We start from the raw sequence: 27,496 nt of genomic DNA, 5'->3' as shown, positions 1-27,496 counted from the left end.
TTTACCCAATTCTTCTTCTAATTGTAAAGCTAATTTCTGCAGATAATTTAAATCAGAGATTAGGGAATTTTTGGATTCCAGAAACATTTACAGGTAGTAATTAGCTAGTTGCAATGGGTGCAACTAAAAGAGTCTTCTGTCTGAGCTCAGTCAATTCAACATCCCTGCATGGTCATAGGCTTTGTTTTCTTAGAGTTTGGTACTGGGTCTTTTTTACTTGTTTTCATTTTGTTGATCTTACTCTTTTAGAAATCTTAGCACATTAAGCGCCAAGCCTGTTTTGTCTTCCTTTCCGTTTCAATCACCGGTGACTGACATGGTGCTTAACGTGTTAAGTGGTTTTTGCGGGGGAAGGAAAGCTAAATGATTTTTGATTTTTAGTAGTTCTTTACAGTTATTCCTCTCTTTTGGAAATTAAAAAGACTTTTAGTTCAAGATTCTCTCGAAGAAAGCTATTATATTTCCTAGAAAAAGATGATCTAAATGTGTACACTTAGGTGATACCATTCAGATCAATGTGTAGAACACTTGCAGCACCTGAGGCTTGCTTTTGCATCTTCCTAGTTAGTGCTCTCCCTGCCCCTAGTAGTAACCACTAAATCTGACTTCTTTCATCATATGTTAGTTTTACCTGTTCTTGAATTTAAGATATATGGAACCTACCTGCCCTCTTGTTTTGGAGTCTTTCACTGAATATTATGTGTGCGATTCACCCGTGTTTTGTGTCTATCAGTACTTCTTTCTCTTTAGGAGCAGCAGCTATCTTGTTTATGCTTCAAAATGCTTCATCAGCATCAGCAGTCCTCTTATTTTGGCATGTCATCTTCATATATTGTGATTGAAAGTACAAATATCTGAATACCACTCCCTTTTCACTTAAAAGTCAAAGTACTACAATGCTTGAATAACAATAGAAAACATGCATTATTATGGATATTGACATGTTTCTTTTAAATAATTGAGGAAGACATTTTAAAAATAATAAAGTCAACCTACCAGTTAAAATCATATAGGGGAAATTTGTGCAAAATAAAATTAGGTAGTGATCATTTGCATTTTTTAAATGGATTTGGTTTAGAGTTTTTTTAATATGGAGAATTCCCCAGGTAGATTTAAGTTATATTTCATCTTTTAAAAATTCCCTTTATTGATAGCCCTTCAAGAATAAGTTTATAGGTCTGAACTATAGCTATAGATTTTTAGGAGCAACTATTTCATTTAAAATAATAAATGATTCAGAAATTTTTAAATTACAGGTGGTCCTCAACCCATTTGTTTTATGAGGTACAATTAAAAATCTTTTTATTTAACCAAATCAGGTATTTTGACATACATAATTGAAGAAGTACAAAAAATACTTCAAAAAGTATATCTTCCACTCCCAGCACAAACATTTTACATATGCACTAGACCCCATATTGAAACTTAAGAAGAATATTCAGTATTACTGAGTTATTTTCTGGAACTTGAATTTTCTGATTTATCAGTTTATACAGTTTTAATTCATACCATGGTATTGGATATTTTGCTCCCCTTCTCTTCCACCTACAAACCTGCTATGGTCTTCTTACCCTGCAGACTGGTACCTTTATAGCAGTTAATGGTTACAGTGGTTCATGGTAACCACTGGGGTTGATAGAGAAATGTCACAAGCTGACTGCTACTGAGGCTGTTTAAACCTTTAGATAAGTATGAGTGTGGGAAAATAAAATCTGAATTTTGTGTAAAGAGGGCATGCTGCTACACCTAGGTGAATAGGGAATTCACTGTATCTTTAAAGTACTGTAGTTTTGAAAACTAGTACCTGGACTTTCTGATTTAGAGGCATCATTCCATATACTAGAATAGCAATTTGTTATGGAATGTTGGCTAAGATTTTTTAAAAATTAGTAATTTTTTGAAGGATAAAATTGTGTAGTATCAATCTTAAAGGCAAAGATCAGAAATTTTTTATTTTTCTAAAATATAATATTAAATGGTTGTTAAAGATCTTTTCCCCTTGTTTTTAAAAAGGGACTTGGGTACCTGTTTTGAAATGTAATTTCAAAAACATTTTGTTTGAATTTAGGATTTGCGGTCAGGGAGGGAATTATGATTGTATGATTGTATGGGTTGAGCTAGTTGTTAAGAGTCAAAAGTTAAATAATTCTATTAGCATCAACTAGCTGAATGACATCTTTATCTTAAATGGAATATTAGCTATTGTGATTTCTCTAGAAATTATTTTGAAACAAAATGAAAATACTTAAGAAAGCACTGTCAAAAATGTTACTCTTTAATGCAGCTTTGAAATAGGTTCTCTTCCTGTATTATTGAGCCTTTTTCCCCCTGATAAATTTAAGTTCCTAACATTGTAGGAAATCCATTAAGCAACCTCATAGGAGAGAATAATCTGGAAGCATAAAATTAATTATCCTACATCTTGAATGCATCTCTTAAGTTGGACGTTATCCCCCCATCATTTAAGTTTGGCATTCTTTCAATTGTCTTACTCTCAAATTTTCATATCAAGACTATCCTAATATATAAAAAGCCAGGGGTCGTCACGACCGAAACAACCAGATGGATGACCAAACAGTAGTCTGTATGGGGTGACCAGGCCGGAAGTGGGGGCAGTGAGGGACAACCAAACGACCGAACAGCAGGCTGCATGGGGCACTCAGGCCTGCAGGGGGGCCGTGAGGGGTGACCAGGCAGGCAAGCAGGTGAGCAGTTAGGAGCCAGCGGTCCAGGATTGTGAGAGGGATGTCCGAGGGGTCCCAGATTGGAGAGGGTGCAGGCTGGGCTGAGGGAACCTCCTCTCCGCTCCCCCCTGCACAAATTTTGTGCACCAGGCCTCTAGTATTACAATAGTAGACATTACTTGGCAAAGAATATAGGGGTGGAGCAATCTATTGCAGCTGACTATCCTGATTAAAACATGTCTATTAAACAAGAAGGTAGGGAAGCAGAAATAACTTAACTTGTATTAATGCCAAATTGGCCCATTTCACACCATTATTTGTGATTTTTATTCTACCTTCCAATGTGTAATTAGTTCTAATGACCTGACATTTTTTTTTCTCAAAAAATGTTTATTTTTTCAAATGTTATTTTTTTCAATTACTCTTATAATAAAAAACTCTTCCTGTATAGGTATGAAATCACCAGAAGAACAACTGGTGTATCTGCCACCACAGGAGACCTTTCCTAACGACCCCCGGGTAGTAAGTAGACAGAGAAGTTCTGATTACCAGTTTCCATCCTCTCCATTTACAGACACACTAAAGGGCACCACTGAGGAGGACGTGTTAACAGGTCAGGTGATGACAGTGGAGGAGCAGTGTGTGCCAGCAGCAGAGCCGCCTGCAGTGAACGAAACCACAGAGAGGACAGTGTTAGGAGAATACAATCTCTTTTCTAGGAAGATAGAAGAGATTTTGAAGCAAAAGAATGTTTCATATGTCAGTAGAATTCCCACACCTATCTTTTCAACACAAGAGAAGATGAAACGACTTTCTGAGTTCATGTATTCTAAGACTTCCAAAGCTGGTGTACAGGAGTTTGTAGATGGCTTGCATGAGAAACTAAATTCTATTATTATCAAAGCATCAGCCAAGGGTGGGAATTTGCCACCAGTCAGTCATAATGGTTCTGGTACTAAGATAGCCTTGAATCCTCTAGGAAGACATGTCATACCAGTTTCCTCAAGTGACTTCAGTAAACACCTTGAACCACTTTGTAGTGATACTTTGAAAGACACCAATTCTAATGAGCAGCATTCTTCTTCAACTTTGGGTTTAACTGAAGTAGAAGTGAACCAGCCACACCATGCCACGGAGCTAATGGTGACTTCTGATCATACTGTACCTGATGATACTGCTCAGGAACCAGAAGAAAAAGAAACAAAATCACCCAGTGATGTAGACATTTCTGCCCAGCCAGCTCTTTCAAATTTTATAAGCAAGTTAGAACCTGAAGTATTTAACAGTTTGGTTAAAATCATGAAAGATGTCCAGAGAAATACTGTGAAATTTTACATTCATGAAGAAGAAGAGAGCATGCTCTGTAAAGAAATAAAGGTAACTAAAAGAGAAGTTTATAGTCACGTTGTATGAACTTGTCATGTTGGGTTTGACCTTTATAAAGAATTACTTTATTTTTTTAAATATATTTTCATAATTTAATGCAGAATGGAATGAAAGACTAAGTTCAACTAAACTGAAACCCTGTGATGTAAATATCTTAGAATTTAGGTTATTGTTTAAAGACTATTGTTACATACTGCAAATACCTTTAAACTGTTCAAAGATTTTAAATATTTCATACTTGGGTTTTTAATGACAGGGAAGGAAAGATACAGAGGGGAAAAGGAAATTGTCATTATATACCCCATGGGTTTTATCAATCAAATAAAAAAATAAAACTGTCCAGGAATAACCTAATGATAATATATTTTGGTGTTTCTTGATAACTGGTTATGTCAGGTTCCCTATAGCCTTTATTGATAAAAAAAATACTATGATCCTGAAAGACTCCCCAGTCATGAAAGATTCTTCACTGCAAGATATATTTTTTTTCTACTGAAGCTACAGAGTAGATGAGATTTTTGGTTTTAAAAAAACAACAACACATGTATTTGTGTGCGTATAGGGTTAGACATAGGTCTATAAAATTTGTAATAATGGGTGTGTAAAATATATATCCAAACAGTTCTATGGGTTTAATATTAAGCAATTAGAATTCACTAAACTGTAGGATTTTAATTTCTTAAGGGAATGCCTTAGGTTTTAAATATGTGCTCCCAATTATGGAATTTACTTGTCATGATGAATTTCTGATTGTTTTGTAAGAGGAAGCAGAAGAAACTATAAATCAGTGGCTTATAAACCTAGAGTGGCCCAGAAACTCCATGCTGCTGCTATGTCCTGAGCCTTTGTCAATTTGGGGATCTCCTATTGACGTCAGCATGCTTCATGTGGTGTGCCCAGGAGAACAGAGCATGGAAATGAAAGAGAGTGCTCGGTGTGTCTTTAATTCCCGGTGGTTTCTTGGGAGGATGCAACCAGACTTATTAGGAATTCAATTCCTTGGTTGCATTTTGCCTTGTATGATTGAACATAGAGCTTCTCGATTTTTTCCCACCGCCAGCAACATGTGCCCAAGCACAGTATATACTCTTTGGGCCATAACTGCATGTTGGTGTGGGGCTAGATGAGAACCCTAGGCCTACTGTACTCAGCATTATTCCACCTCCCCCCACCACAATTGAAACTGATTATAACACATAGGAAATGCTTTTAGTTCATTCTGGCATGGATTAAGTCATACTTCTGTTGTTTAGGGGAGGAAAAGCTCTGATTTACAAATCTGATAGGAAATCAGATTGGAACTTTAATTCTTTTAATCAATATCCATTGGAATATTTCTGGGGAAAATGTTACAAGGAATAAAAACTGTGAATAAAACGTTAAGTTTCCTAAAGATTTCTGGAGTCAACCTGATTTGTTATTGTACCGTAAAACCTCGATATAAAGGACTAATTAGGGTGAGGGGGTGTCTGTTAAAGCCAAAAGTCCGTTATATAATAAAGTAGGTTTTCTGAATGCGTATGTTAAGAAATTGATAAATTAGTTTACCTGTTTTTTTAAATATTTTATTTTTTTTTACAGAGAGGAAGGGAGAGAGATAGAGAGTTAGAAACATCGATGAGAGAGAAACATCGATCAGCTGCCTCCTGCACACCTCCTACTGGGGATGTGCCCGCAACCAAGGTACATGCCCTTGACCGGAATCGAACCTGGGACCTTTCAGTCCGCAGGCTGACGCTCTATCCACTGAGCCAAACTGGTTACGGCAAGCTTACCTGTTTTTACTTAGACACATTTGTGTAATTAAAATTAAGTATATGTGAAACGTTTAATTTCACAGAAATGTTTTCTATTACAGCAATTTAAAATTTATACTGAATAGGTCTAGTAAATGCTTGCATTCACTAGTGACCGAGAATAAACAAATGCACACGACTGGGGCATGGCGTAGCGCACGTCAGAACATCGACTGGCATGTGTTGAAACTGCTGCAGAAAGTCACGCTACGTGACAACAGATCATTTGCTGAACACTGTTTATGAGCGGTGACTTGGATGTAAATATGTATACTGTAGTTGTAGATACGTAATATCTATGTTGGCGAAATTACCAGTGTTTTTTTCCAACATAGGCCTATTCGCTAAGTTTGTTTAAAATAACAGTGAATTAATAACAAAAAAATAACCTGTTAATTTAATTATAGGCAAATCTTGGTTAAAAGCATTTTAAAATTAACAGGGTGTTAATTTTCACATGACAATACAAACTGAAAAATTTATCCGTTAAATCCAAAGTCCATTAAATCGAGGGTTTACTGTATGCATTAAAATGAACTGTCATTTAAAGTTCTTAATGTAAAAAGACCAAAAATTATAAGCAGGCCTGATAGTAATTTATCTTTTTATTACCTGACTGTAAGCTGCTCTCAGATCTGCCCAGAAGCTTTACAGGTTAAATCAAAACCAAACTGTTTTGATCTACTTTAGCTCCATAGAAACAGCCTCTTTGGGTGTGATACAAAGAGCAGTAGACTGGTTGTGAGGTAAGTTGGGTTTATGCTAACTAGCCTGCCAACCTTGAGAATATGAATTTGCTCCTGTGTCTGTGAAATGAGGAATGTGACTTCCAGGATCCTGCAGTTTGCTTCAGAGTTCAGGATTCCTCCAGCAAGCAAAGGGAGCTCTGCCTGAACCTACTACCTTGTGTCCTTTGAAAGGTAGTACCATGTCATCGGCATGGAGGGAGGTATTAGATGGGAGTCTATTTTGCTCGAAGGTGTAAACTGGACAGGCATGACTAATTATAGAATGAATACCGTTGTACGTCCTGAAGCTCCTTATGAAAGATTTTGGGAATGTTGTGAATTAAATGAGCTACAGTGGTCAGAAAAGGGGTTTGTAACTCTGAAGGAGTATACCAATAACATGGCTGCAGATAACCAAGGGCCTGCTTTGAAAGAAAAGGAAAATGGGAGTGAGGAAATGGTTAATGATTGGACTCTGGGTTGCCCAGAATAAGTAGTGGAGCTGGGTTAAGAACCTGGGCTAATCCATTGTTTGTACTGTGTGTTTTTTTTTATACCCCACACTGGATTTACTTAGTGGGTTGCCCAGAATAAGTAGTGGAGCTGGGTTAAGAACCTGGGCTAATCCATTGTTTGTACTGTGTGTTTTTTTTTATACCCCACACTGGCATTTACTTAGCTTTGATTGCATAGCATTGTAACATGTGACTGTGACCATTCAAGCTCTGAGCTTTAGATTCAATAAGAACAGACTTGATGATCCCGGAGGCCCTTGGATCTAGCTTAAGTTTATCAGTTTATTTTGCAGTTCTGTTAAATGGATGCTTGCAAAAGAGCTTTGTAATGTTGATTTAGTTTTCTTTTCTTAACAGGAATATCTTATCAAGTTAGGCAATACAGAATGTCATCCAGAACAGTTTTTGGAAAGAAGATCAAAATTAGATAAACTATTAATTATTATTCAAAATGAAGACATTGCAGGCTTCATCCACAAGGTAGATTAAGTCAAATTTATCACTTATTTTGGTTACAAAAACATCCTTATTATAGAATCTTACTGCCTTTGAAACTAAAACTGTTTATTTTAAAAATATCCTCATAAGCTTTAGAGGAGATAAACCTTGAGGTTTGGATATTTAGGGCTTGAGACCTAAACAACCCTTCTGTGAATCAGCTTGTGAGATTCAAGTCTGTACCCCTGCAGAATTTTAAATGGCAGCACATCACAGACCTCCTATGTCACTCAAGTCTGCTGACTCTCTTTATATTGTTGTCATCTCTTCATTTGTATGTCCCAGGTAAAACCCAATTTTACCCCCTTTGCCAAACTGGCCGTTATCCCTTGGATTTGGAGGTATCCCATTTAGCCCTTTTTTTTTATTCTTTATTGATTAAGGTATTACATATATGTCCTTATGCCCTCATTGCTCCCCCACCCCCCACTGGTGCCCTCACCCCCCTAGTGTCTGTATCCATTAGTTATGCTTATATGCATGCATACCCATTTAGTCTTTTGAGCCTCTCTCAAGTCCTGCTGCCCTTTGAAGCCTTTCCTAACTGTTCAGTATGTAGGTTCTTGCTGTCATTTGAATTCTGATTGTACTCACAGGGCCAGACAAGTTAGCATTTTTAATTGTGTTTCCAGATCTATTGTGCCTTTTCCTTAGAGTGTTCTCTAGTCATGGTAGGTACCCATTACATAAATCTTGGTTTATATATTTGGAAATAATGTTGGGAATATTATTTTGTGCTTGGCTTAGGTTAGTCATAGTGCATTTTGTTAAGGCTTCTCTTATACGTTACTTCACACTAGGGTCAGTTCATTCCCTTTCTGTCCTTATTTCTGTTTTTATTTTGGTACTTAAATAGGTACCTGGCCTGGTGACTTTAAAGAAGCTCCCTTGTGTTAGTTTTGCTGGTGTTGATAGTCTGGATGATGTTAAAAATCATACATACAATGAATTATTTATATCTGGAGGTTTTATTGTGTCCGATGAATCCATTCTAAATCCAGAAGTTATCACAATTGGTAAGATTTATGCATTCTTTTGAACATGTAACTTCTGTCTTGCCTAAGTTTTTCTCAATAATGACTCACATTTGTTTATGTATTATCCATTCAGCCAATCACAGATAACTAGTACATTTCCATTCATTTTCTTGAGCTTTTTACCTCAAATTCCCCATTCTTAGTCTTTACAAATAATTTCCTCTAAATTTGACCTAAAGCAAGCAAGGCTCTCTACTGCACTTGGATTACTTCTGGTTTATTGTTATCAACATGTTCTTTTTTATAATGTGTAGATGTGATGTTCTTAGATCTAAAAGAGAATATAAAAATGTGTCTTTAGAGGTGAGGGAGGGAAAGAAAATACTACTTAGGAATGTAGGTGTTTCTAAACAATATCACCAGACACTTCTTTTGTAATTAAGTTTGGGCGATTGTAATTTATTGAATTTAAAATCAACTTCATTATCTCTAACAGAGAACCTTAAAAATTTTTTGACATTCCTCGAAGAACTTAGTACTCCAGAAGGAAAATGGCAATGGAAAGTCCACTGTAAATTTCAGAAAAAACTTAAGGAACTGGGAAGGTAAGATTTTAAAAAAAACTATATGATGGTTGTTGACTTAACATTTTGTGCATGTGGATGTTGACAAAATTTCTTTCTGAATTTCTCTGTGTTTATAGATTATGGATGCTGTTCAGTTTTTCCTTAACCAGCCATAAGGGAATGTGATATTAAATTATTCTAGCCTATTTGCAAGTGATATTGTTTAGGTAGAAGTTTGCTGAAAGTTCTAGTTATGTATATAGGTAAAATTGGTTTAATATTTGCTACTTGGGGGTTTTGAATAATAATCAAAATGGAATAATCAGTAGTCTTTATTGTTTTTACTGAAGTGTGTATGCTAACTAAATCAGGCTTTCTCCCATTTGAGGGTTACCTTAGGCTGCTAATTTAATAACAGCTCACTTAACTGAGACAAGGATTGGTCTCAACATGATATGGGGATTTGTGATCAGGACATTCACTTATGTCCTAATCACCTACATGGCCAGAAGTCACTTCTCAAAGTGTGAACCTTGGAGCAACAATCACTTTGGGAGGCTCCACAAACAATTATGTAATCAGATGAGTTTGGGATCCTGTATCTTACTACTAGAGAGTCCATACAATGTATTCACATATGTAAGGATCTGACCAACTCTGTAGTTAAGAATTCTGTTTTACATTTTGTCAGCCAGCATTTCTTAAACTTAGATCACAAAATATTTCTAATATTTATTGATATTCCATGGTACACACTTAGGGAAATTTATGCTTAAATAATTTTAAAGTATTTAACTTTTGATAGTAATTCTTTTTTTTTCTTTTAATCCTCACCTGAGAATACTTAATTTCACAGATTTTAGAGGGAGAGAAACGGGGAGGGCGAGGGGTGGGGAGAGAAACATGGATTGGTTGGCTGCCATATGTGGTCCAACCCGGGATCAAACCCACAGCCTAGGCATGTGACCTGACCGATTGAACCTGCAACCTTTTTGGTGTAGGAGACAACATGCCAACTAACTGAAGCCACCCAGCCTGGCAGTAGTAATTCACTTTTTAAAAGCTTGTTTTACCTTCAGATCTTATCTTTACATAACAGATAGCAGTACTGAGGCCCAAAGTTCTAACTTGTACAAATACCATCCTGTTCTGTACCTGACAGTAGTCAGTAGTTTGTACTATTTATTGTTCATTTATTTTTTTGTTACCCGTTTATGCCTTCACTAAAGTTCTAAATTGGGGAAAATAAAAACTGTAAATTCGTTACTTAATAAGTGACTGGTTGAGATTTTAGTCTACATTGAATAGCTGGCCCTCAAGCTTTGCCTGCAGAGAAAGCCCCTGAACTTTACATGTGGTTTGCACAATTGCTGCTCTCTCTCTCTCTCTCCCTCTCCCCTAAGAAGCACCCCTGTATCAGGCAGTGGGCTAAGCAATGCAGTTGTCATTAGTTGCCTCAAGTTAGAGATTATAGTTTTAATTTGAAGCTGAAACTTCCACAGTAAATTTTAGGAGATACTGAACTACTTAATTTCACAGGTTGAATGCTAAAGCTCTAAGTCTGTTGACGCTTCTGAATGTCTATCAGAAGAAACATCTGGTTGAAATTTTGTCTTACCACAATTGTGATTCACAAACGCGAAATGCTCCAGAATTGGACTGCCTTATCAGACTGCAGGCTCAGAACATACAGCAACGACACATAGTCTTTTTAACAGGTAAGCAGTGGTCTTCAGCTTTCTACTATTAATATAAGAATGTGTATGAAAGGATTTTGTGGGGCCATAGTGAGTATTGATTGCTAAGCTATGATTCTGATAAGGGTGGTGGAAAGAATTTTAGGAGGGCTGGGAGGAGGCATCATTTGTCCATGCACATTTTCAAGTATTTTACACTCAAAACATTTTCTTTTTAATTTAGAAAAGAATATCCAGATGCCCTCCAGTTATACAGATAGTGGAATAGTAGTTGCATCTGCTGAAGCTTTTATGCAAAACTTTAAAAATCTCGTGGGCTATCACAACTCAGTCACAGAAGAAAACCTTCCACTGCTTGGTGCTAATGAGACTCTTGAGTCGCAGTCAGGTAATGTTTTAGTAGTTTTCCTTTTCTTTAAGGCAGACAGAAAAAGAGGAATGGTTTCACTCTTTTCATATGATGAGATGCCTATTTTGAAACCACTCACACCACAGGTAAACAGCTTCAGGGAAGTGTTTCAATGAATTTATCATTTTTAGTAAACACAAAATCTCATTTATTATACAGTAGTCAATACAAGCTGTTCGTTTCTGTGGACTGCACACTATAAAGTAGGCATTTTCTCTTTGAGGTATTGTAAGTTTTATTGGCTGCTGTTGTCAGCGAAGGGGTTATATTTTTTAAAAGGACACCAGAAGTGGGGATTTGGCATTGGGGTACTAAATATCCCCAGATGTACAAAGTAATTTAATACAAAGTAGTAGGGATATCCATAGCTTTAGTCTTTCATGCAATGGCCTCTGCTTTGGTTCCAGGTTTTATGTAAAAGATGCCTTTTTGTTTTTGATGAAAAGCAGAGATCATTTGATAGAGCTAACCAGTTTAGTAATCCAGTGAAACTAGATGTCAGAATTTTTATTTTGTATTTGTCTTGTCAAATACTGAATTACCGTATAACTTTAGATGCTGTTTTGACATTAACCCCTTTGGAGCTGGGAGTTGGGATTTCCCAACATTAAACGTGAACACATTTCGCAGAAGCTTTTAGCATCGGATTATCTGGACATTCACACCTAGTGTGAGTGTTGTGACTAAGTGAACTTGTGGCAGAAGACCAAGATTTAAGGGATTGTGGACTTGCAGACCCTGACGCATTATATTGTGTGAGTAGTGTATAATTTTAAAATTTAAATTGTGTATTTCAATAGAGTAGGACTTTTTGTTTTTTAAATGTAGCTCTTTTAGAAAACGATGAAAAGGATGAAGAGGATATGTCTCTGGATTCAGGGGATGAAATCTCACAAATAGAAGTGTACAGCAGTTCAGAAATATTGGCGAAAGAGACCAAAGGATCACGTGGAACAGATCAAAATAAGAATATTCAAATTGAGTTGCAATCGTCTCTTGACGTGCAAAAAAGTTTATTAGAAGATAAGACTTATCACATTGATTCTGAAGAGAGAGCTTCTGTTGATGCAAGCTCTGAAGGACAGAACAACAATTCAGCTGAACAAGATTCATATAGCAACTTTCAGGTTTATCAAAATCAATTAAATATGTCCCATCAGTGTAGTCATTTTAATGTTCTCACTCACCAGACATTTTTGGGAACACCATATGCCCTTTCATCGAGTCAGTCTCAAGAAAGTGAAAATTACTTTTTATCTGCTTATACTGAAAGCTTGGGGGAAAAATGATTTTGCAGGCCATCTTCAAAAGAAAAATAATTACAGTAACTTTTTTTTACATAGGTTGTTAATGGACTTTTTTTCTGTTTCTTAAAAGTGAATTAACAATTTATATTTCATTCTTTAAGCAAGAGGTTTCTGTCCTTTCTCAAATGTTTTTCCCCCTCTTATTTAAATCATGATGGCCTGTTACAGTTAAAGCATATGAAAATTGAAATAAATATATATATATATTTTTAACATATATTGTACTTGAATTATCTCATGTTGGCACTTTTTAAGTTTTATGTTTGTATGTCATCTGTACTTTGGCTTCAAATTGAAGTCTGTTTTATATATAAAACAAGGTGTTTGCAAAAGGATAGTGAACAGCAATGGCTTTCCTCTATTGTTAGATGATACCAACTACTTTTGCTGAAATGATGTATCAACTATTGTATTTATTTTCACTTAAGCTTTTGTATAGTGTTTTTACACAGGTATAAGCCAGTGATATTAATATTTACAGGATTTTGGCTCAATACCTCAAGATTTATCTAACAATTCCGTTTCATTTTTAGATAATAAACTATGTACATAAGACTTAGACCTTAATACCAGGCAGCATTATTTTTTATTTTCTGGCATGTTGCTAAAATTCTGGTCAACCTATTATTTTAGAGTACTTGGTAATTATAATTTCCAGTGCTTGTGTGACCCTTGACTTATCCTAATTCAATTTCAAAAAATAGGTTTATTAAAGGCACTGGACAATTTGGAACAAACCCTTTGCCTATAAATTTATAAACTGGTAGTCCTAGAAAAGAAGTATCTTTTTGAGGTGGTAAGTACTTTAATGCTAGATTAAAATAACTTTTTAAATTCACAGATAAAGTATGTGGTGGAGACAAATTTTAAACCCACAGCTATTGCCAATAACTGCCTCTCCATTACTAATGCAAACTTGTAAAAGTTGGGATCTATTAAACCAGACTTTTCCTTTGGCACTTCAAAAGAAGACTTTTAAATGTTTTATAGAGCAAAATACATAGGTATTTAAAAAGTGTGGAACAACATTGTCTATTAACAGATTACAGACTCCAGGCTGTGTTAAGGTAAGTAGGAATGTGTTTTTATAGGACTTAATACCCAGATTGTGACAGAGCAGAAAAGTGTTTTATTGTTAAAAAAAATTATTATATATACATATACAGCATTTTACTACAGAATATACAAATTTTAAATAAGGATTTAAAAATAAATCTAGGCTATTTGAAAAAAATACAGTTAAGCAACGAGGACATTTTATAATTTGGAAGACAAATGTGAAGGATTTGATTTTCTATATTGAAAATGAAGAACTAAAGTTATCTTCTTGATTGGCAGCTAAAGGCATGAGATTAGTTTCCAACTCCCTTTGCTTCTGGAGAAGGCCCTGAAATCACATCGATATGTTAGTAAGGTGTGTAGCAGACTTGCAAATTATTCCTATTTTACGTTGTTAATCCAGAATTGTATTTCCTTTGAAAACCTGTATTAAGCTCAGATACTTGGCTACAGTTTAAGCTTTGTCAAATCACTCAAAAAAATTCACACACTAGACTTTCATAGTTGGATATTGTGTAGCTATTACAATATTTGAAGATTATATTTTTAGTATAGAAACAAATAGGGATGACTTTATTCTTAAAGTCAATATAATTACGGGGCTGAAATTCCCCCCTTTCTGTCCGCCAAATGCCCTAGTGCAGTGATGGTGAACCTATGACACGCGTGTCAGAGGTGACATGCAAACTCATTTTTTTGGTTGATTTTTCTTTGTTAAATGGCATTTAAATATATAAAATAAATATCAAAAATATAAGTCTTTGTTTTACTATGGTTGCAAATATCAAAAAATTTCTATATGTGACACGGCACCAGAGTTAAGTTAGGGTTTTTCAAAATGCTGACACGCCAAGCTCAAAAGGTTCGCCATCATTGCCTAGTGTTTATCTTGCCTGCACTAACATTAGTGGCTAATACAAAACCCTGCTGAAATAATATGGGGATGAATGTGTACATCATATTCCTTCATCCTGACCTGTCTCCACAAAGTTGTTTTAGGTAAAAAATCTAAATCTGTATGAAACCAAACCTATCATTTAAAAAAACAAACAAAACAGTTTTCTTCATAATCCTGTGTTAGTAAGGATTATTTTCTAGGTCTACAGAAAGAACTAGTAAGCAATACTTGAATCACCAATTTGCAATGCAAGAGGCATTGCTGATAAATGACTTAACATGGAAAAAGGCATTCCTAAAATGGCAGTGTATTTTCTCCAAATACAAAAGGCACACTGTGAACCAAAATAGCAGAAAAAATTTTGCGAGCCATTTTTTTTTTTTAAAGCTAACTGATGGAGAAAAATTATAGCCTTAAATAGTGATTTTTATTTTTACCTAAGAAAGATTAGAATTCACCGTAATTGGTCTGGGATAAAAAGTAGTCTGAGTAAGGTTACACATATAATTTCATATTGAATTCTATTCTTTGGGACTTGTGTCAATGTTCAATTCCAAACACTGCCAACAAATCCACTTTTAATAAGTGTGAACTGCATTTCTAAGAATCTCTTATACCATAATTGTATATTTATTTTCTGCCTTTGGTTTTAGGGCCTTATTGATTGGTCATGTCTTACAATGTATGAGTTTGTTTTTCATTCAATAAAAATGTCTTAATATTTGAACTGTATCATTATTTGATGCTGGAAATTCTTAAAACATGGCTAAGTGAAGCAAACTGAAAGTTGTTTCAATTCAAGAATAACATATATAGGGTGGGGCTAAAGTAGATTTACAGTTCTTATAGAAAATAATACAAAAATATAAACTGTTTCACATATAACTATAAACCTACTTTTTCTCCATCCCTGTAGATACTGATTTTTAACTGGGATGCAGTCACATAAATCATGTAACCAACCTGGCATTTGGTAAAACAGTCTTCCCAACACAGCCAGACACAGAAAAGTCACATCCACACTTCATAAAAGAAAAGTTCATACCTGTCTCAGTTCTGATAGTCCCTTTAGGATTGCTTGCTGTCTATCCCTGTTTTTCACCAAGTTAGGATTAAGAAGTGGGTCCCTGTCCAAGTCAAATAGCTGTTGTTCTTGGTCACAATCTAAAGCCAGATGAAAATGACAAAAACATTTCTATGATATATATATATATAGCACTATGCTATAATATATTCTAAGGATTCATAATGAATTTATATCCTAGGAAAGCACCAAGCAAAATTTAATAATGGACCTCAAAAAACTTGGGCAAACCTTGTTAGGATACTTTCTAGGATAGGAATACCAATTTTGAATTTACAATTAAAGGGGAGAATACTTACTATGTGGATTTTGATACTGAGGATCCTGGGCTAGAGGCCTAGACAATGGCGCATCTGGATCAAGGTAATAGATCTCATTGGTTCGAACATAGGGAATAAAATGAGATGGTTCAGAAATCCTGGGTGATAACTCTGTTTGATTGCCTCCTGAGATCAGATCCTCTCTTTCGTAATTACTCTTTTTCAGTGTCTGTTGAGTTCTGTTTTTTATCACAGGAACTGGTGGTGATTGAGACCTGTATTTTTCAAAAAAAAGCATAAGGACCAATGTAAATTGTCTATTTCAGATTAACCATATCTAATCTTTAATTACATTTCAATTTATCCTAAATGTACTTATAACACCTTTAGAAACAGAACGGGATTAATTTGAGTTTTTAATAGTACTTGCTAAAGATATGTATACTCTCCTGGGGGTGGAGTGGGGTAGGGATTAAACTACTAGATCCTGGGGGTCAACACTAGGTTATTTAATTCTAATGTTTCTCAATTCATCATAAAGTAATATACTTACATCTGACCTAAACTTGCTGTTAGAGCCACATTCTGAGACAACTCTGAACCAGCTATTTCTTTATTACATGAAGACATAAATTCTAAGTTATAAATCTCTCATTAGTTAATTGAATTTTTCATTATTCACACCAGTCATTTCTTCCCTCCCCCCACACAATCCAAGCAGAATATCTTAGATTGACACTTGTTTACATACCTAAACCCAATCCAACTTAGCCTTCAAAATCTAGGTAATTTTAAATGCCAGCTTACCCTTTCCCTTAAACCTCTATTCCTCACCTCGAAATCACACTTTCCTGTTTCTGTCTTCAAATACATATATACTTGACCTCACCTATATTTTGAGCAAATATTTTGTATCTCTTGTACCTCATACACAGTACTAACTATGGAAATCAATCTATTCATAACATACCTTTCTTTGCTGAAATAATTAATTTTCAGAGGTTCTTCTTCCTAAAAGATGGACAAATGCAGAAAATAGTAATAGTATTTGCATATGTTTCCACAATACTTTATTTGTTGAAAAAAATCTAATATTTGGATAAAAGATAATAGATGGACTTTGTAATTTTCCAGAGTCAGAACCAATCCATTATTTTCTGATTTTATAAATTATCCTCTGTCTATATGGATCATAAGTTCTGAATGGGTATTTGAATAAAGAACAGCTTTAATCTATATAAGGTTTAAGGGTAAACTTTTTCTATAAAGGACCGGATAGTAAACACTTGCCTTTCTAGGCCATGTGATCTCTGTTTCAACTACTCTAAACAGCAGCTGTTGTGTGAAGCCAGCCAAAGTAATACATAAAAGAATGAGCATAGCTGTGTATCAACAATTTTATTTACAAAAGCAGGCAGCAGGATGGATTTGCCCATGGGTTATAGTTTGCCATCCCCCAGTGTAAACCAACTCCAGTTCAGACATAGAAACAGCCTTGTGAAAACATGCATGTGGGGAACTGTGTTTTCAATCTAGAACATCAATACATGTTCTTAAATATATTTTAAGATAGAAGAGCTTTCTTTACCTTTTTGACTAAATGCCACCTGAACTTTGGCTCTGTGTCTTGATGAGATGAATGAAGAACTGGTGAAGTGCCTCTGTTTTGAGAGAGGTTTCCACGATTATTTCTTTCTACTAAATGTAGCAGTTCCATTTGCCTTCTTACTTTTTTTTCTTCTCTCTGCTTTTGAAGCTGTTTAGGGTACTTTTCTGATGCTGGAATATACCCTTTGAGTGGTTTATTTATATTCCATTCAGGTCTTTTAGAACATTTCTTCATATGTTTTGTTTGTTTCTCTGTTCTTGTGAACTGACTACACTGGTCATTACACCAACTGTTTTCTTTTTCTAAGTTGGCTCCTTTATTCTGACTTCTTAGTTCTTGTTGTTTTTTCTGAGTGTTAAACTGTTCATTAAATTCTGCAGGAATCTCGGGAGATGAACAATGTATAATTTCCCTTTCCATTACTGATCCACACTGTGATTCTGCGCTGGTGAATATTGCAATATTTAAGTCATCTGAAAAAAGAGCTTAATATGATTCTTAAAATTGTGGTTAAAATATACCTAACAAGATTTACCATTTTAAAATAATAATTGTATTAATTACTGCCCTCTAAAACGTTTTTCTTAAAATTCTTAAAACACATTCTATACCCATTAAATATCTCCCCATTCCTCCCACTTCAGAGTCCCTGGCAACCACCATTCTACTTGTTTCTATGATTTTTATTACTAAGTGCCTCATGTAAGTAGTCACACAGTATTTGTCTTTTTGTGACTGGCTATTTTCACTTAGCATAATGTCCTCAAAGTTTATCCATGTTGTAGAATGTGTCAGAATTTCTTCCCTTTTTAAGGCTCAGTAATACACTGTATACCACATTTGTTTATCCACTCATCTGTCAAGGGACACATAGGTTGTTTCCATTGTTAATAATGCTGCTATGAATATGGGTGTCCAAATATCTTTTAGAGATCTTACTTTCCAGTTCTTGCAGGTATACAAGAATTCCTAGATCATATGATTTTCTATATGCACCATTTTACATTCCCACCAATAATGCACAAGGGTTCCAATTTCCTCCATTAAACCATTTAAAAAAATCTATTTTTATTGATTTTAGAGAAGAAGGAAGGAGGAGATAGAAACATCAAAGATGAGAATCATTGATCGGCTGCCTCCTTCCACACTGGGAATCAAACCGTGACCACCTGGTTCATAGGTCAAAACTCAACCACTGAGCCTGCGGCTGGGCTTTTAAACCATTAAGTGTACAGTTCAGTGGCATCAAGCACACCTTCAATGCCACACAATTTTAGAAACTTTCATCACCCCAAACAGAAACCCTGTACCCACTAAGCAGAATCTCCCATTTCATACACTCTCCCAACCCCAGCAAGCTCCACTCCTTTCCATCTCTAAATTTGTTCACCCACCCTAGGTTTCTCAAACAAGTGAATCATCTATGCCAGGGGTGGGCAATCTTTTTTCTGCCAAGGGCCATTTGGATAATTATAACATTCGTAGGCCATACAAATTATCAACTTAAAAATTAGCCTGCTATATTTGGTCAAACATGTAAACTCACCCCTAATGCCTTGGCAAGGCTTTATACAATCTGCAGGCCGGATGTTCCCCACTCTTGATTATGTTATACTATATATCAGAACTTCGTATGACTCATTCGTAGCATCACATAATATAGACCATTTTCTTTTAGACCATTTTTTAAACAAAACCCCACAGGATTGTCTTGGCTTTCACTTGAATATATAAACACCATATGTAATACCATCTTGTATACTTAAGTATACTTCTGAGAAAAAGTCTACATTTTTTTCTATCAGCGGTAACTGACTTTTCATCAAAAGCAATGTAAAAAATATCTTGTGAGATGTGAAGTTTTCTTGGTTTGAAATTAGCAAAGTACATAAAAATAAAAGGATCTGGAAAATATCCTTCAGTTTTCACTCCAGAGGAACTGGAGGAAAAGAACTCTCTTGGAACCAAATTTTTAGGGAAATGTTGCTGTTGATATAAAGTCACGTTGCATTTCATGTTCTTTTACCATTCATATGCCATAAGCATCTATAGACTCAAGTGACGGTCCTTTTTAAATTCAAAATAGTGTGGCAGTTAACTAGTTTAAGTCCTTATCTCATATCTCACATACCATTGTGCTTTCCCTGCAGATCATTGCTGAATCACATACAACCTTTCACTTTTTTCCATTCTAAAAAACAGGAAAAGTTTCACCATTCAAGAAAAAGAGATACTGAAATTTTTTTTAACCTATCTATTATATATATATGGCTAAGTTACCTATTGTACGTCCGTCTGACTGGTACATATGACATGCAATGGCAATTTAAAAATAAACGTTGACTCAAGCATGTGCGATACATATAAAGCACTCACTGGTGCCAATCTAGACAGAGTAGGAATATTCCTACCCGAATAAGTTTTCAGACATGGTCAATTATAATGTTGCTTTCTCTCAAGTTCGAACAGCGTGTGACATTAAAGTTGTAAATACTTCATCACAAGGGAAATTAGTCAAGCACTCTGAAAGTGTTTTTACTCTTAATGTGGTATACAGGGAGATATTAGGATAAGTTTAATCAATTGATAAAATGTTTTTATATCATGTCTTTGTTATAATGTTGTTTACCAATTTATTATTTTCATATACATTTTACTAATTTTCATCTCTGACATTTTTTTATAGAGAAAGGGCGAATAGCGATATTAAAATATTTCTAATTAATTTCCTTTCAATGTGCACGAATCTGTGCACCGGGCCACTAGTTACGTTATAATATTCAGTGATGTGCTCAGCTAGCATAGCTGTACTGTATAACCAATTGAACAACCACCTTGCAAAGACTTTAACTTATGATTAGAATTTTAAATTTACAAGTAACTAAAGGGTTCTTTATTCTGTTCCATTGACCTATGTGTCTGATAACAAAATGACTAATGAGAAGGTAGCACACAGATACAGAGTAGGTTTCCTGGACAAAAGAATGATTCATGTCCTAGGTGGGACAGTACAAGATTTCATCATACCACTCAGAATGGCATGCAATTAAAAATGTATTGTTTGTTTCTGGAATTTTTCATATAAAATTTTTGGACCACAGTTAATCAAAGTTAACAGAACGTAAAGTGAATCTGTGGATAAGGGAGGACTTTAAGAGACTCACTTCAGATATAAAGACACACACAAACTAAAAGTAAAGAGATGATAAAAGAAGGACATTATATAATGATAAAAAGGTCAATCGAACAAGAGGATATAATGTATAAATATTTATGTACCCATAAATATATGAAGCAATTATTAACAGACATAAAGGGGGAAATAGCAATGTAATAATAGATGTTAATACCCCCACTTACATCAGAAAATCAGTAAGAAAATATTGACCATACATGAAATGTTAGACCAGATGTAATTCACAGATAATATACAAAACAGCCCACCCAAAAGCAACAGAATGCACATTTTTCTCGAGTGCACACAGAATAGATCATGCGTAAGAACACAAAATAAGTCAATAAATTTGTGAAGACTGAAATAATACCAAACACTGTTTTCCAACCACAATAGTATGAAACTAAAAATGAATTAGAAGGAAACTGAAAAATCACAAACATGATGATATTAAACAACATGCTACTCAATAACCAATGGGTCAAAGAAGAAATCAAAAAAAATTTCAAAAAATACCCTAAGACAAAATGGAAATACAACAACCGAAAGTTATGGGATGTAGTAACAGCAATTCCAAGAGGAAAGTTCATCACAATAAAGGCCTACATCAAGAAACAAGAAAAATCTCAAACAATCTATACCGTAAGGAACTAGAAAAAGAATAATGACAAAAGTTAGCAGATGTAGCATGAGGGGAGAGGGGGGGAATGGGGGTTTAATGGGGGGATTAGGACACATTTGTAATACCTTAACTAATAAAGAATTTTTAAAAAAAGTTAGTAGACATTAGGAAATAAAGAACACAGCAGAAATAAAATAGAGACTAAAAAGACAAAAGATCAATGAAACTAAGAGCTGGTTCTTTGAAAAGATAAAATTGACAAATCTTCAGCTAGATTCACCAAGAAAAAAGAAAGATCTCAAATCAAAAATGAAAGCTATGTTATAGCTGATACCACAGAAATGTGAAGAATCATGAGACGACTGAAAAATTATATACCAAGAGATTTTAGAATCTATAATGGATAAATTCCTAGCAACATAAAATCTAACAAGACTAAATTATGAATAGAATATTTAAACAGACTAGTAAGGAGAATGAGTAATCAAAAACCTCCCAACAAACAAGTCCACAACCAGATGGCTTCACTAGTAAGTTATACCAAACATTCAAAGAAGAATTATTACCAATACTTTACAAAAAAATTAAATAAGAAGGGAATGCTTCAAAGCTAATTTTATGAAACCAGCATTACCCTGATACTGAAACCAGAGAAGTATGCCACAAGAAAGTATAATCACAAGCCAATATCCCTCAAGAACACATGCAAAAATCATCACCAAATATTAACAAAGTGAATTCAATAATACATTAAAGTAATTATACACCGTGAGGAAGTTTGATTTATTTCAGGGATACAAGGATGATTCAATACACGCAAATCAATCAATGAGACATACCACTTCAATAAATAAAGAATACAGATTATATGATCATCTCAACAGAGGCAGAAAAGCATTTGACAAAATTCAACTTACATCCTATATAATAAAAGGCTAATATGCAAATAGACCGAACAACAGGACAACCGGTGGATATGATGCGCACTGACCCCCAGGGGACAGACAACACAGGAACTGCTCCCTGGTGGTCAGTGTGCTCCCATAGGCAGAGTGCCACTCAGCCAGAAGCCCTGGGCGGGGCTCACGGCTGGCAAGCGCGGCGGTGGTGGTGGGAGCCTGTCCTGCCTCCATGGCAACGCAAAGGATGTCCAACTGACAGCTTAGGCCCACAAAGAGTGGGCCTAAGCCATCAGTCAGAAATCCCCCGAGGGCTCCCAGACTGCGAGATGGTGCAGTCTGGTCTGAAGGACACTCTACCCGCCCCGCCCCTGTGCACGAATTTCGTGAACTGGCCTCTAGTTTATAATAAAAACTCTCAAAGTGAGTAGAGAGGAAATGTACCTCAACATAATAAAGGTAACATATGCAATGGTGAAAAGTTGAAAGCTTATTCTAAGACAGGAACAAGACAAAGTTTGCTCACTCTCACCACTTTTATTCAAGACTAGAGGCCCGGTGCACAGATTCGTGCAATGGTGGGGTCTCTCAACCTGGCCTGCACCCTCTTAGAATCCGGGACCCCTTAAGGCAGCGGTTCTCAACCTGTGGGTCGCGACCCCTTTGGCGGTCGAACGACCCTTTCACAGGGGTCGCCTAAGACCATCCTGCATATCAGATATTTACATTACGATTCATAACTACACTCCTTCCTTGGGTGGAGGAAGGGAAATGGGACCTTGAAACTCAGGGGTTTAATTCCACAGAAATAAGCTTTTTCCAATACCTCATCCTCATGTGTGAGACTCATAAAACTCTTTTTCTCAGGATGTCACAAGCAGCCCACTCTCATGAGCAAGAGGTGGGGCTGACGACTCTCCCTACTGATAACATAGCCAGAGCTTATAAGATTGGCACTGTGGTCTCTGCAGTAAGAGGATCCACATGACAACCTGTAGCTCTCAGTCGTGATATCCCTATGCTTGCCAGCAACCGTGTTGTAGTTAACCATTACCCTGCTATTCCATGATGCCAGCATAAATACTCCAGAAGATTTCAGTGGTTCTCTATTCAAGAGTCCAGGCAATATGTTTAAAAGAGCATGGTGGGGAGTGAAGGGTAGTTAAAGTTGAGCATCAGGCCCTAATTCCAAATCTGCCCATCTAACCACCTTGCCAAGAACAGAGAAGCTGTACCTAACTTCTTTAGGGGGTCCAGTGTAGATGCTCTTTAGGCTTCTCATGTGCCTTCCTAAGGTCAGTTGGGTCTTTGAGAAAGCAGACGCTGAGCCTAACCGGTTTGGCTCAGTGGATAGAGCATCGAACTACTAACTGAAGGGTCCCCAGTTCGATTCCGGTCAAGGGCATGTACCTTGTGCATGTACCTTTGTTGTGGGCACATCCCCAGTGGGGAAGGGGGGGTGCAGGAGGCAGCTGGTCGATGTTTCTCTCTCATCGATGTTTCTAGTTCTCTATCCCTCTCCCTTCCTCTCTGTAGAAAAATCAATAAAATATATTTTAAATAAAAGAAAGAAAGAAAGCAGATGCTGAGACTGAGTTAGGAGCAGAGTTTTAGGGGAGGGAAAGGTCATATCTGTGAAAGATGAAGGCAGAAAGAAGAGCAAGATTGTGCTGGGAGTGCTTTAAGCTGTGATGCAGATCTGAACAATCTCTGACAACCCAGCAAAGAGCTTTGGAACTGAGATGCCCACTGGAGAGGTCTTGCTTTGGGCGGAAATAGTCTGATTCCCTTGCTGTTGTTGGTGCTGTTGTTAGTCACTAGCTGGCAGATGCCTAGGAAGACTGTGGTCTCAGAGAGAGAGCTGAGGCAGAGTCTGAAGGTGCTAACAGCTTCAGGTCATCAGCTAAGTGCTCTTCTCACAGCTGGACAGCAATTCTTCTTGAAAGGAGAGCTTCGAGGCACCTCAGCAGCTCCTACATCCCTCTGTATTCACCCTCCTTTCCTCCCCAGAGTCCCCAGACTTCTGGGACCATCTGCCCTCCCTCAAAAACCATCAAGTTCCAAATTCTCTCATGCATGTGATAAATTTTTGGCCTTGAATACTTACTTACTGCTGAGCATTTCTTCTCTGCATTTTCTGCTGCCCTGTGAAGTGCTCTTCTAGGGTCTCCCATTTTGGGGCCTGGGAATGAACAGGGTGAGCTCTGATCCTCTGGGGGTGGGAGGGCCACACTGGCTGAGCTTGTGCTCAACTAAAATGTTTAAAATGCAGCAAACCTCTCAGCTCAAGGATGACTCTCCTTCACAGACCCCCCTATTCACATCATTTGTTTTCATTTTATTCTCATAATTTTTTTTTAATTTTTACTTTTCAACTAGAGGCCTGATGCACGAAATTCATGCAAGGGCTCGGCGGCCCTCGCAGACCCTGGCTGCCTTGGCCCGTGCAGCCCAGCTTCATCTGGAAGGTCATCTGGATGGTCGTTCTGCTGTTTGGTGTAATTAGTATATTAGCTCTTTATTATATAGGATTATAGTTGACATTCAATGTTATTATATACTAGTTTCAGGTGTATGGTATAGTGGTTAGTCAATTATATACTTTACAAAGTCATCCCCCTGATAATTCAAATACCCATATTGCCTATATTTCCTATGCTACATCCCCATGACTATTCTGTAACTACAAATTTGTACTTCTTAATCCCTTCACCTTTTTCACCCAGTCCCTCCCCTCTGGCAGCCATCAGTCTGTTCTCTGTATCTGTGAGTCTCTTTCTATTTTGTTTGTTTGTTTTGTTCTTCAGATTCCACATGTAAGTAAAATCCTATGGTATTGGGCTTTCTCTGTCTGACTCATTTCGCTCAGCATGATACCCTCTAGGTCCATCCGTGTTGTTGTGAATGACCTATTCACATAGTTTTGATGCTATTTCCTAAGGACAGTGACCCAGACTGTGTTGTGCTAAGAACACAGCTGCTTCCTTCCTGTGATCATTGGCTCACAAAGGGAGCTGGGCCTGAACTCCAGATGACCTTCCCTGAGAAGCAGAAGACTACACTCAAGTCCGCTGTGACACCCTAGAGTAGCGGTTCTCAACCTGTGGGTCGCGACCCCTTTGGCGGTTGAACGACCCTTTCACAGGGGTCGCCTAAGACCATCCTGCATATCAGATATTTACATTACGGTTATAACAGTAGCAACATTACAGTTATGAAGTAGCAACGAAAATAATTTTATGGTTGGGTCACAACATGAGGAACTGTATTTAAAGGGCCAGAAGGTTGAGAACCACTGCCTTAGGGGATGTTGGACTGCCGGTTTCCGTCAATCTCCAGGGCCTGCGGAGATCGGGCTGAAACCAGCAGTCTACCATCCCCCAAGGAAAGTAGTAGTGCGTGAAGCAGCAGGCAGCCAGGGAGGAGCCCAAGGCTGGACCAGGCGCCATAACGCTCCACTCATCCCGGCCCCGCTGCGCCTGCTGCCACTCAGTAGGACAATGCCACAGAGGCAGGAGAGGCTCACGCCGTCACAGCTGTGCTTGCCAGCTATGAGCCCAGCGTCTGCCACTCGTCAGTCAGCTGAGTGGCTCTCGCACTGTGGGAGCGCACTGACTGCCAGGGGGCAGCTCCTGTGTTGAGCATCTGCCCCTGGTGGTCAGTGTGTGTCATAGTGACCAAATGGTTGCATAGGCTTTTATTTACTAGGTGTAGTTACACATATGTTGATATATATGCGGTTTGATATGTATGCTATATTGTTGTATTGACAACAAGCTTCAAAACTTCTTATGTCAAATTTGCTGAAGGTGTTAACATAGATATTTTTACACTTAAAAATGTCGAATTTCATGCCAAAAAAAGAGCATTTGCGGGAAGTTTTAATTCATTATTTTGAAGAAAAGTGCTGCTGAATATTTCGGGAAGCTTAAGGTGAACATGCTCCATCTCAAGATACTGTGAACACTGGTTTAAACACTTTAAAAGTGATGATTTCGATATGAAAGACAAAGAACGTCCAGGTCAACCAAAAAATTTTGAAGACTAACAATTACAAGCATTATTGGATGAAGATTTGTGTCAAACTCAAAAACAACTTGCAGAAAGATTAAATGTTGCTCAGCAACCAATTTCCAATCGTGTACAAACAATGGGAAAGATTTAAAAGGAAAGAAAATGGGTGCCACATCAACTGAACGAAAGACAAATGGAAAACTGAGAAGTCATCAGTAAAATGTTGCTTCAATGGCACAAAAGAAATTGAATTGTGACTGGCGATGAAAAGGGGATTTCAGAATCCCAAATGCACAAAAATCATGGGTTGATCCAGGTCAACCATCAACATCAACTGCAAGGCCAAATTGCTTCCGAGAGAAGACAATGCTCTGTGTTTGGTGGGATCAGGAAGGGGTGGTGTATTATGAGCTTCTAAAATGAGGTGAAACTGTTGATACTGATCGCTACCGACAACAAATAATCAATTTGAACCACACTTTGATCATGAAACGACCTGAATGTTCCAGAAGACACGGCAAAGTAATTTTGCTTCATGATGACGCACCATCACACACTTCAAAACCAGTTAAAGATACGTTAAAAGATCTTGCCTGGGAAGTGTTAACCCACCTGCGGTATTCACCAGACATTGCTCCTTTAGATTAACACTTGTTCTGATCGATGGCACATGCACTTTCTGAGCAAGCACTTTAAAACATTTGAAGAAGTGGAAAATTTGGTCTCTGAATGGTTTGCCTCAAAACAAGAAAAGTTCTATTGGGACGGTATCCACAAATTACCTGAAAGATGAGGAAATGTGTAGCTAGCGATAGACATTACTTTGAATAAAGCACTTTTGATGTTTCCCTTGAAATTATCATGTTTTCTTTATTTACAAAATCCTCATTATTAACCTGTACACCTAGTATATACTAGAGGCCCAGTGCACGAAATTTGTGCGCAGGTACGATCTCTAGGTCTGGCCTATCAGGGCCATCTTCCTGAGCTGCTCGCAGCCGGCTCTGCCCCCCACCGCCACCAATCCCCGGTTCCGCTTTTGCTATTGGGTGATCTGTGCCTGACGGCTGGGGGAAGGAACCGAGAGGTCGGCTGTTCCCGCCTGCTTGCCGGCCCCACCCCTGCCATGGGTGGCCATCAGGCAATTGGAGACTGCCGGTCAGGAAAACAACCAAGAGATGGTCAGGGCGCTGCATAGTGACTGGTCCAGCAGTCATTCTGCCATTAGGATCACTTTGCATATTACCCTTGTATATATCGGACTAGTGGCCCAGTGCATGAAATTCGTGCACGGGGGGGGGGGGCGGGCCCCC

At 37.1% G+C, this 27,496-nt stretch overlaps 2 protein-coding genes across 15 annotated transcripts in view; one reads left to right on the top strand and one right to left on the bottom strand.

Annotated features, from left to right (window-relative positions):
- The window catches only part of FAM208A (family with sequence similarity 208, member A), a 44,853-nt gene extending 31,513 nt beyond the window's left edge, over positions 1 to 13,340 (top strand). For 5 of the 9 annotated variants that reach the window (XM_014541333.1, XM_014541332.1, XM_014541331.1 and 2 more), the window contains 7 exons: positions 3,136 to 4,061; positions 7,467 to 7,589; positions 8,464 to 8,623; positions 9,081 to 9,189; positions 10,690 to 10,868; positions 11,071 to 11,235; positions 12,085 to 13,340. In XM_014541333.1, coding sequence (XP_014396819.1) covers positions 3,136 to 4,061; positions 7,467 to 7,589; positions 8,464 to 8,623; positions 9,081 to 9,189; positions 10,690 to 10,868; positions 11,071 to 11,235; positions 12,085 to 12,545 — 2,123 coding nt within the window. In that variant the 3' untranslated portion in view covers positions 12,546 to 13,340. Of the gene's footprint in view, positions 1 to 3,135; positions 4,062 to 7,466; positions 7,590 to 8,463; positions 8,624 to 9,080; positions 9,190 to 10,689; positions 10,869 to 11,070; positions 11,236 to 11,811 lie in introns of all 9 variants that reach the window. The other 4 variants (XM_005868375.2, XM_014541330.1, XM_014541336.1 and 1 more) reach the window with 2 other exon arrangements.
- A 107-nt stretch (positions 13,341 to 13,447) lies between these two features.
- Positions 13,448 to 27,496, bottom strand: part of CCDC66 (coiled-coil domain containing 66) — a 72,117-nt gene continuing 58,068 nt past the window's right edge. For 4 of the 6 annotated variants that reach the window (XM_014541337.1, XM_014541342.1, XM_014541343.1 and 1 more), the window contains 5 exons: positions 17,453 to 17,958; positions 16,835 to 16,875; positions 15,904 to 16,139; positions 15,566 to 15,684; positions 13,448 to 13,950 (listed from right to left, as the gene is read on the bottom strand). In XM_014541337.1, coding sequence (XP_014396823.1) covers positions 13,858 to 13,950; positions 15,566 to 15,684; positions 15,904 to 16,139; positions 16,835 to 16,875; positions 17,453 to 17,958 — 995 coding nt within the window. In that variant the 3' untranslated portion in view covers positions 13,448 to 13,857. The remainder of the gene's footprint in view (positions 13,951 to 15,565; positions 15,685 to 15,903; positions 16,140 to 16,834; positions 16,876 to 17,452; positions 17,959 to 27,496) is intronic. The other 2 variants (XM_014541338.1, XM_014541339.1) reach the window with 2 other exon arrangements.

The sequence above is a fragment of the Myotis brandtii genome, unplaced genomic scaffold (genome assembly GCF_000412655.1).
Source record: "Myotis brandtii unplaced genomic scaffold, ASM41265v1 scaffold268, whole genome shotgun sequence".
In the NCBI taxonomy this organism is placed as follows: Eukaryota; Metazoa; Chordata; class Mammalia; order Chiroptera; family Vespertilionidae; genus Myotis; species Myotis brandtii.
This window is presented reverse-complemented; position numbering and strand designations above follow the sequence as displayed.